Source organism: Amphiura filiformis, chromosome 12 (genome assembly GCF_039555335.1).
Source record: "Amphiura filiformis chromosome 12, Afil_fr2py, whole genome shotgun sequence".
NCBI lineage: Eukaryota > Metazoa > Echinodermata > Ophiuroidea > Amphilepidida > Amphiuridae > Amphiura > Amphiura filiformis.
In genome coordinates this window covers 54,531,239-54,542,290 of record NC_092639.1, presented here as the reverse complement: position 1 = coordinate 54,542,290, position 11,052 = coordinate 54,531,239, and the positions used below count along the sequence as shown (strand labels likewise).

Here is an 11,052-nt window from a genome sequence, read left to right as displayed (position 1 = left end):
AAAGCTTCCAATTGTGACTCATTCCCCTTGATCATGTCACAATTACTTACGCAATGGGCTATTCCAGTTAAATTCCATACATCCCTGTGGAAAACATCTTAATCTCCCACATAAGGTGGTTTTATTTCAAATGTCACCCATTCACATACCACATTTTAAAATTCACACTCCCTGCATGGAAGATGAAGGTCATGTCTTCCATTCTGGTTCTGGTTGAATACTTCCCAATGCTTCATACCAGACCAGGCGATTAGAAATTTGTGCTCACTACATGTCAGAAGATTTAATTATTTCGAGCTGCGTTTTGGTAGAATTTCAAGACTTCTTTCTTGAATGTTTTGGTTTCTTTATGTTGACTATTCTTTGAGGAAGCTAGTTCCAATCTTTGGTGGTGTTTGGGAAGTATTAATATACGCAACAGTTGTTCTTCCCTGTTAGCCATTGGGGTGTATGGGTTACAAGTGGAATAGCCCAATGTCTGTTTCATAAACAGATTTTCAAACAGAACTAACAACATATAGGCCTACATACGTATAGTAAATTAAATATATAGGCCTATACTTCATTGATTGTTATGAAATGAAATCAAGGGCTCAATGCAACAAAGACTCATCCCATGGCTAGGCTTTACCACAAGAGGTGCTTTATTCCATGAGTATGCTCCATTCTCAAAATTATCAGAAGGTGTATGACAGGAGTGGCTACCAGATTCTAAAAGGGCTGTTCCATTTGAAATCCACACTACCACTGTGGAAGATTGGAAACATGTTTCACAGAGGGAGTATGAATTTTAAATGGAATTAGCACATTAGACAGCTCCATTTTAATTTCACACACCCTCTGAGAAAGATTCAACCTGAATCTTCAACAGAGGGATGGCGAGTTTTACAAATGGAGTAGCCATTTCCATTAGCTCCCCTGGGTAATGTTGAGTATAGACGCAATTATGCTTATGAATAGCATTACCTAAATTAGTTAATGGAGATACGCCTTTGTTGCACTAAACCTTCGACATACTTCGGTGTCAGTGCATAATAGTATCAAAGCACTTACGACCATCACATTCAATGGCTGATCTGCGATGCTATCAAGTAAAATGAGTCAGAAATCTGAATATGTACCAAATTAAATTTGGACTTTTGGTATAAACATATATCGATACCAGAATATAACATAGGAATGGAAGAAACTGCACATTTGTTTTGATCATCATCCAGATTCATTTTCTTAATCGCATCACATTTTACTAATCTTACTCAAATTTCACATTTGTAGAATCAAGATGCTTCGGTGTCGGCTGCATAATTCTGCTCCTTTCCTCACAGTCTGTTTCCACATGACTTACCACAAAATTCATATCAGCAGACGACTTATATTTTATATTACGATGCACAGCCGATGAACCACAAATTCTTCACATGCTTGCAGATTGCTACACTCACACAGTTCCAAATGACATTGCACACATTGATATCAAAAGCTTCGCTGGCTGATGAAATAGTAACACCACGATGACCATCACTTGTTGCATATAATATTTACAGCTATAAATGACTTACCCCATCCTACATCGGTTTAGATTACATGATTTTACAGCCTTGTATTGGATACAGTTACTTGATTTGTGGATGAGATAAAGTCACTTTGCGATTCACTCACTGGTAACCTTGAATGAGAGATAGATAACTGGCAGCAGCACAGAAGAGTACAGGAGGTCCGTGTCTGCATCTTGCAAAAGCTCTCCCTAGAGTAGATCTGCAGAGAAATTATGATACAATGTATTAATACATGTAAAGGGCAATATTCTCTGTAATCTAGTATGGGAGATGGAGAACTGGGAGCAGCACAGAAGAGTACAAGAGGTCCGGTGTCTGCATCTTGCAAAAGCTCTCCCTAGAGTAGATCTGTAAAGAAATTATTAACCTCTAATCATTGTTTTGATCCATATTACAATTAAACTTTGGGAATTTGATATATACAGAAATACTGTCATCCACCATCTTTAACGTTGTTGAAAGATTGCAGGCACATTAATTTTTTAGTTTATTATCAACATTTGTTAACTTTTCAGAAAATTTTATTCATGTCTACCTCGTTGTTTTCGAATTATGAAGAATATGGAATACAAGCAGGTCAGTGTTCACTAACACTTGTAAGTACTTCCGACTTGACGGACGCAAAAAGTGGCGAGGATTTGTTTAGCAATATCTTCCTCGATGCCGATACAAACAGTGTCAGCGTGCATGCTAGTACATCTAAAGACGTCGCATCTGATAACAATAATAGCTACTCTCAAGTCCACTCGGATTATGACGCGTAAAGGTGATGGCAAATCACAGAAAGTTTTTCAGACTATCACAGAAATTAACTAGTAAGGAGAAAACAACAACTTTTTGCCAAGATATTGGATTGATTACTAAAGAAGTTAAGTGTCCTACTTGCAAGTGTAATTTGAGTAAGATCTATGATGTTAAGGTGCAGGATGTGGTTGTGTGGAAAAACAGTTTCAATGCACATTTTAAATGTACCACATTAATGCTGATTGTCCACATGTTCTTATGTACCGAACTTACCCCAAGATTTGAATCATTTGATTGGTGCGATCATACCACATGACAGGATTATGTCTGATTGGACTACAAACCTCGAGTTAATGTTTTGTCAAGGCATGTGGTTGATTATCCTAGACGTTAAATTTGTTTGTCTGATTTTACCAGCTTGACGTCCATGTAGCTTCTTCTATTTCTGCCAAGTTTCTCATTGGGAAGGAGCACAACAAACAAACCATTTTGTATTGATTCACCATCACATCATCCTGGTTTGGTTGACAACAAATATCACCGCATCCATTTTGAAAATACTATGCATGATTATCATTGCATATGTGTGGTATAGTTTTAGTTCTAGTTAGATACTTCCCAACACCTTACAGCAAAGCAAGAAAGATTGTGATGCGCACTGCATGGAGCTATGTTATGCTCATTGTGGATACTGGATGGTATAATCTGTACTATGTTAGTCCATTTCACTGGTACACCATAGTATGAGAGAGAACAATCACACATGTGTTCTTTTCTAAGCATAAGAGGTAACACAACAGGTAGAGTCCAGCTCTCAATACAAAATGATGGGATAAAAAGCCAGCCAGAATGAACAGATAACACAGAATAAAAGAAATCTGCATGATAAAGGAAACCTAGAGCAGGTCAATAACAGGTGTGAAAAACAATCCCAGGATGGAAAGTATGGACGGCCATACCATACAGGAAAAGAAAATTGGGAAGGAACAAAAAGTATGGATGGCCAATCAAGTTAAAATAACCAAAGGTGGTGATAAATTGAATGCAATTGATCATTTCATAGGAGACATATTTATTGTTTCTTCAATATCGAGAAAACCATATGATTGACGGGAAGCGGTAGGGAAATAAGTTCAAAATAGGAATCATGTCTTTGTTATAAAAATACAGAATTTCCCTTTAAAATAATTTAATGAATTAAATTATAAAAAGGTGTCTCAGAAGATCACATACAAAGTTTTCAAATGTGACCTGCTACCGTGAAATCAGCGTAAAGTCGACTCGACTTTATACTCATTTTGTTGAGTTGGTAGTTTCGAGATATTTGGTCTGACTAAATTGGATGTTCTTTGTTTGCTGCCACCTGTACAAGCCAGTAGCATTATCCTTCATGAATGGCCCATTGTGCCCCCATTCACAAAGGACATACAGACATACTTAGTGGTTTTAACAGGTGTGAACACCAACACAGTAACCAGGGCTTGGTAGCAGGTCACAAATTTGCAATTTTGCCCATTTACTTTTATCTGAAATATCATTTGACTGTGAAATAGAAAAATAGCAAAAATGTAATTCTGTATTTCTTGTGCACAAAATGCATTATTGGCAAAATCTTGTGCAAGTTAGATTCTACCAATAAATCATTTATGCATTTAACAGTGTACCTACCCTTTCTTGAGATCCACTGATATTTGTTCTAACGACTTGTTCTTTGTTTCAGGAATGAGTAGGAATACAAAGAGTATGGATACTCCACATATAGCACTGTATATTAGGAATGTCCATGAAGTACCGATGGAACCTGCAAGAAAAAGCCACAAAGATCCAGTTTATTAACTACACATCAACACAGACAGAGCTTATTTTGCTCTGAGCTTGTGATCTTGTTTGATACTATTAAGTTCTATTTGAACTTGTAGTTTTAAAAGTACAGCATGCAGTTTTTGTTGTTCGCTTTTATATTTTGCCTATTCCTGAAGAAGATTATCTGCTGGACACATCATTTGTTAGGTTTTGTTTGTCTACTGTGTGCAGTGATTTTCATCACTTGCAGTGTACTTTTGTACTATTTTCCTGACACTTCTGTGGGCTCTGGAATTGGGTAATTTTTGGCTATCAAACTTTGTCTGTTTTGGTGCCTACATTTAGTTGTTTGGTTTATCGTGTCTTGTTTATGTGCACAGTGATTTTCATCACTTGTTCTAGTGTACTTTTGTATTCCCATCGATCCATGTTGTTTTTGCAGGTTTGGCACTTCTGTGGGCCTTAGAATTGGTGATTTTTGGCTTTCGAACTTTGCCTACATTTGCTGTTTTCGTCCCTGTGCGTACTGTCTAGTCTGCATTTTGCTTGATTCACCACATCAAGTTGGTGCCCATTTTCTTTCCAATTGTTCATATTCAAGGTATCCTCTTGTATCATTTATTGATCCTTGATGTGTTTTGCGTCATCATCGGTCGGATTCACCATTACCGACTTTTACACAACGGAGTATTGCATGCATGTTTCATAAAGACATTCATGGAAGTGATGTTAACAACAAAATATCATTATTAACATAAATAAATTCAAAGTCTGGACATGCAGGATCAGGGAAGGAGACTCACAATTGAGTTCTTGCTTGTTTGTTTGAGTGGGTGGGTGGGTGATGAGGTGTATGTGTATGAAATGGATACAATTGATTTGACCTTTATCTCAGCAATACGCATTAGGCAAAAAAAAAAATTTGTTTGTTTGTCCACGTCCGACCGACCGTGTACACTGGTCCCGACCGTGTCTTTTTTTTATATTTATTTATTGATTTATTTATTGATTTATTTTTTTTTTTTGGCATCGATGGGACATCTTATAAAACAGTGGTTAGTATAAATTTAAGGTAAGAAAATGTAAAGAAAATGAACAGTATAACATGCAGAAACATCTCAAGAGTTAAACCAGTAAAGTGCTGTGTGTTTTGACTTATTTACCAGTCTTCAAATTGTCAGTTTCAAGTGCAATATCTGTAAAAAAAAAATTTAAAAAATCCGACCTACCGACCCAACTGTTTCATAAGCCTCTATGGACAAACAAACAATTTTTTTTTGGCCTTAGGCAACTGCTAATTTGTTAGATGATAATTTTTCTGCTTTTTGCGACCGCCATGATACATTCTACTCAAGGTATACACTTACTGAGAACGTCCAGGAATGTAGCAGATACCAGTATATTTGTGGACCAGTTAAAGACGGATGCAAATGATACAGCACGCCCCCTGACACCAGCTGGGAATATCTCGCTAAGAATCAGCCAGGTAACTGAAAATCAAATATATGATAAATAATTCTTGTTAGGTTAAAAATGCAGGCAAGCCTAAAAAATGACAGGAAGATAAGTCAAATTTCCTGAGAGGCTAGTAAAAAGTTGATCGAATACCATTTGTCAGTAAACAAATTCATCCCAACAGTCCAGAGTGACAAAAGCATGCTGCTGTCATTGGACATGGCCGCGAAGGATCAACAGACCATGGATGCTGTTGTGGTGACTGCCTTGATTTGGTTGTGATGATCGCCTTGGTTTAATTGTAAAACCCTCTGATTCCAGCATATATCCTGTGCAAAGCATCAATCTTTTTGCCAATCTTTTTGCCAATAAAGGTCTTTTATTCTATCAATGATTCATAAAATGGTGAAAGGGTCCGCTTTCAGGGGTGATTGAGGAGCATGTGGTAGTGTGTTTATATTGAGTGACCCTGGGGACTGGGACACTTCTGGTAAAAAATTCTCAACTTTATTTTGCAATAAAATATCTAGCAACTTCTCTGTGCCTGGGTCTCTTACTGATCAATTCACAACTTCATTTTGCAATCTATACTTGGTTACCTGGACCAAACCCAATAACAAAAGTAGCTACATGTATATAGCATAAGCACATCAATGCTACAGCTTTCACAGCTCTACTAGTTTTCTTCTGCACCATATATGTGACAATTTCTTTATATACCTGTCTTGGGCTCTGGGACTGGAACCCTTCATGGCAAATTAAAAAAAAATAATATCCTTACTTTCATTTTTGAACAAGTTCATTATCAATGTTAATTTAACTGGATTTTGTTTATTTTGAACAATTCCTATGAAAAATTACAATTTTTTTTACTCGCATTTTGGTGAATTTTAACCACTACATGTACACTAACTCATCACAGACTGTTTCCCATAAAAAGGTGGAGAAATTTGAATCCAGACGATTTATGCATGCAAATCACAAATCTTCTGTCAAGACATTCATAAATCTGCCATCACCGATCATGTGGCCTCCACAAATCATTCCTTCAATTGGGGGGACTCTAACAGTGGCGTAACTAGGGGGCGCTACCACTAGGGGGTGCCAAATTGGCCTCACTTAAAAAAGATGCCATTCCCACACACCCACATCTAAGATATTCTCGGGTGGGAAGGTAGGGGTGCCAAATTTTGTTTCTTGCCCTGGGGGCTACCAACCCTAGACTGATGTGACAAGTTGTCAGTCTAAATAAACCACTGGTATAGTGGTGAAACATCACTAAAATGTGAGTGAAAAATCATCATTTTTCATAGGAATTGTTAACAAAATTCACAGATAAAATGTCCTTACCTGGGCCAAAACCAATAGCAAAGGCAGCAATATAGCACATCAAAGCTATCAACGCTACAGCTTTGACAGCTCTACTAGTTTCCTTCTGCAGCATATCTGGCAAATTCTTTGTATCCCTGCCAGAGGCTCTGGTGGAAGCTATTGGCACATCAATATCAGTCGCAACCTTGAAATTAAAATAATATTGAATTTAGAATACCAAACTGTGAAACTTTGGTTTTATTTATTTTTTATATAGTTTATATAGTTTATCTGGTTAATCCGAGATAATCATTCAATGATAAAGCACTGTTCTCCCATGATACCCAGGGCAGGGTGTATAATGAACAGCCAAATGTTACCCTGATCAAAACTCACTGCAAGGTTTTTGTTATCCACTGCATCTGTCCATACAGACTCCAAATGCAGTAATGAAGAGAGAGCCAATACTTACTGATGATATGCCTTTACTGGGAATCAACCCTGAGACCACTATTGCCCTAGTCAAAAACCTTATCCACTGCACCATCCTGCCATCTATTAAAGCGGATTTTAGACAAAAACATCTATAACAATTTTCTGTGATAGCTTAAAAATGGTTGATATAGAGGATAAACAAAAGGATTTAAAAATCATTTCGTTTTCTGAAATTTTGACAACATATGCAGAAAATTGAAAGGTTATGTCCTTCCGTCTAGATTTGCACAGAACTTCAAATTGATCCTCTAGACATGAAAATGTAGTGCATATGTTTTTTTCATTTTAGGGACTAGTTACTATATTACTAAATATTCTAAAATTGTCATGTCTTCCATATGGGATTTGGGGGTTTCATCTGGAATTGCCCACATCTAATATTGTGTTCTCTGCGACAATAGGAGTAATGTCAACTTAAACATAACAATGATGAAATACCTTATTTCCCTCTTCTGTTGTTGATCTGTTTGGTACAGCTGTAGTCTTTTTCTCATCATCTTCAGACAGTTTCCCTTTAGTCGTTGTTTCCAAAACATTTAGTTCATTTCCTTTTTGTTTCCCTGCACTATCAGTCTCTGACTCTACAGAATTCGGCACACTTTTAGTATTCACTGATCCAATATTGTTATTTCCCTCTGTTATTGGGGTATCAATAGTGACATCATCAGCTGCTCTGCGTGAAAGCAACATTGTGTTTGCATCCTTTCCAGCGAGTCCAGCTTGGATTGAGTCAGGAATGGCGCTATCTAATTGCATAGTTACTTTCCTTTTAAATGCATCATGTGGACTGTTTGCTATACCTTGCTTTAATAACGATCTCTTTGATCTCTTTATCATGTCCATATAGAGAGAATTTGAATAAATTTGATTTTGTATTTGTTTCAAAACTATATTGTTTAAAAATCGTTCTTTTTGGTCATCAATACTTTTGTCTGTGTCGAATGACTCAGAGTCTAATAGATATAATAAATTGGATATGCTAGACGAGTTGCGTTTCTCTAAATCTAAATTCAAAAATTGCACAGGCAGTTCTGTTATCACAGAGTTCATTGCATTGTTTTCATGTCTTTCAGTGATTGCATCACCTGCTGAGGAATGTACAAAGTTTATAGAATCTTGTAGCAAATCGAAATTTCTCCTCAATCTATTTCTTTTCTCATCTACTATGGTAAGATGTCTATAAGGTTCTTGAATTGACTGCAGAGACTTGTGGAATGTGTCCTGTACATGTGCTTTTGGGATTATGACTGCATCTGTTACATTTAGAGCAGTTGGAATTGGTTCCTGGAGTCTAATGTCTGAACAAGGATCAGTGGTGACTGGGTGAATCATCTGTTTAAAAATAAAAGACAATGAACCCAATGAGTACTATCTGCTGATTGGATACAAGAACACTAGTATAATTTATTGAGCCAATCAGCAACATGGTAAGAATGGTGGTAGGGCTGAAGAGGCTTAACCCCATGAGAACTACCTGCTGATTGGTTATGATTTATTTAGCCAATCAGCAACATGGTAAGAATGATGGTAGGGTTGAAGAGGCTTAACCCCATGAGTACTACCTGCTGATTGGTTACAAGAACACTAGTATAATTTATTGCACCAATCAGCAACATGGTAAGAATGGTGGTAGGGCAAATGAGGCTTAACCTTATGAGTACTACCTGCTGATTGGTTACAAGAACATTAGTATGATTTATTGAGCCAATTAGCAACATGGCAAGAATGGTGGTAGATCTAAAGAGGATTTTAGCTTAAAGGCTCATACAGTGATTTGCTCATCCTGAGGATTGTAAAAATCATCAACATTTCGATTTTGGCACCTTTGGTAGTGTCATAGATGAGCTAACATAGCCTGCTGGTGGTTAAGCCCAAAGCTATGTATTAAAGACGAGGCAGTTCTCACGGGATTAAAAACAATATCAGTGACTACATCAGATCCTCAAACTTTTAAAATATTACATAACTTTTCAATAATCTTTATCGCAAAATTGCAGACTGACAGATCTACTTGTAACACACAGAAAAATCTGCCTTCACCATCCCTTTACCTTGCTGCTGCACGAAGTGTGTACAACCCTTATTTACCTTACACTCACTTTTTTAAATTTTCCTAAGACTTTTCTGGAATTTCCATGAACTTTGTGTAAAGGCCACAACTTTTAATCTATAGTGGGAATTCCAATTGAATGAATGCAGCTTTCAATAGCGTGACGAATTTTTGCGTACACTGCGCGATGTACGCCAGCGTGTGCGACTGTGCATGAGTAACGCGGAAGTGAATCCAACCATGCCAACGCACTCGTGATTGGATAGCATTGTATCCAAGGTCGTGCGTTCGCGTTATAGTTTGAAATACGCAATATACGATAGCGGTTGGATCGAGTGCAGCTGTTAAAAGCTGCGTTCATTCAATTGGAATTCTTACTATAGTTGATTTAATAATTGTTGGGAAAAAAGTGTGGGTTCTCTATAAACTGAAATGTACTTAAAGTCCTAGACTGGAGCCCCTAACGATTCTGTTCTTGGGGAAGATTGGCTTGAAATTCTGCTGGACAAGGAACTTATCCTGATCTACCTGTACAAAACTCATAGAGCTAGCTAATCTTGGTTGTGATGGTTATTCAATATGCTGGCTGATAAGGGCACTATATTTGCCTATAGCTGCATCCTTGCATTATGCTAATGGTTGAGCCAAAGTGCTCACTGCTCAGCAACTTTTTGTAAAGTGCAAATGATCTTATGTAATTGAGTTACAAAAATCTATTTCTGTTGTTCTGTTTTAACTACCATGAATTGCGATTCAGTGATTATAATATGAGTTGGAAGTAGACATCAAATGGAAATTAAAACTGGTCAACAACATCAAAAAAGACATTGCCAATGCCAATATCAAGAAAGAAAAGCAGATGACCAATGTGTCTATCAACAGCAGTATGGCTACTGTCAACAGCAGTATCACCGCTGATTATGGACTGATTTAGCTCAAATTATTCAGATCAAACGTGTGTGTTAGTGTATGTGTTGTTGACCAATTTTAAATTCCTTTACTAGCATGAATCGTTTGAACAAAGGAAACTCCCCAGCGAAACATATTTTGGTACTTGTGCAAAAAATAAGGACCCTGTACAATTTTCTGGCAAGAAATGAAACAAAAGGATTAGGACACCAACTACTGAGCTATGTCTATTGCTATAAGGAATATCATCTTTGAGCCACATACCCTCACTAGAACTGCATTCATAAACTATTTAAATTCATGAGGCAAATGAACCAATAACAGCTTACATTTGGTTAGTGCCATTCATGCACTGCTTTTTGTCAATGCACGGTCGAACCACTTCAGAGATTTATGTACACATATTTCTGGGTACCTACTGCCTATGCAGTAATACCTAGGTAATAGAGGCTGTCAGCCTTTTCCGCGGGATCTGCCATCTTGTGGGTACTGCCTTTCTACATTCCATGTGTTAGACATTTCGGCTTTACGCCCAATTACGCGGAAGTCGCAGCTAGTGACGCACCTCTTCAGTCAAGTGTCAACACGGTGATCTTAACAACAAGGCACTCCGTACCCACAAGAAATGGCGGCGTTGAAATCACAATGACTACCTCTATTCAATTGCAGGTGAGCTTTTTTGGTCATTAATAATACATTCTTTGGTCACAGATTTTGAGATATGAGCTT

General features: G+C 37.3%; 1 protein-coding gene across 1 annotated transcript in view; it reads right to left on the bottom strand.

Moving 5' to 3' along the window:
• Positions 1-1,744: 1,744 nt before the first annotated feature.
• The window catches only part of LOC140166921 (solute carrier family 2, facilitated glucose transporter member 10-like), a 21,526-nt gene continuing 12,218 nt past the window's right edge, over positions 1,745-11,052 (bottom strand). Inside the window, exons 10-14 of the mRNA XM_072190406.1 lie at positions 7,803-8,696; positions 6,909-7,074; positions 5,471-5,593; positions 3,969-4,101; positions 1,745-1,904 (exon numbers count right to left, since the gene is read on the bottom strand). Coding sequence (XP_072046507.1) covers positions 1,745-1,904; positions 3,969-4,101; positions 5,471-5,593; positions 6,909-7,074; positions 7,803-8,696 — 1,476 coding nt within the window. The remainder of the gene's footprint in view (positions 1,905-3,968; positions 4,102-5,470; positions 5,594-6,908; positions 7,075-7,802; positions 8,697-11,052) is intronic.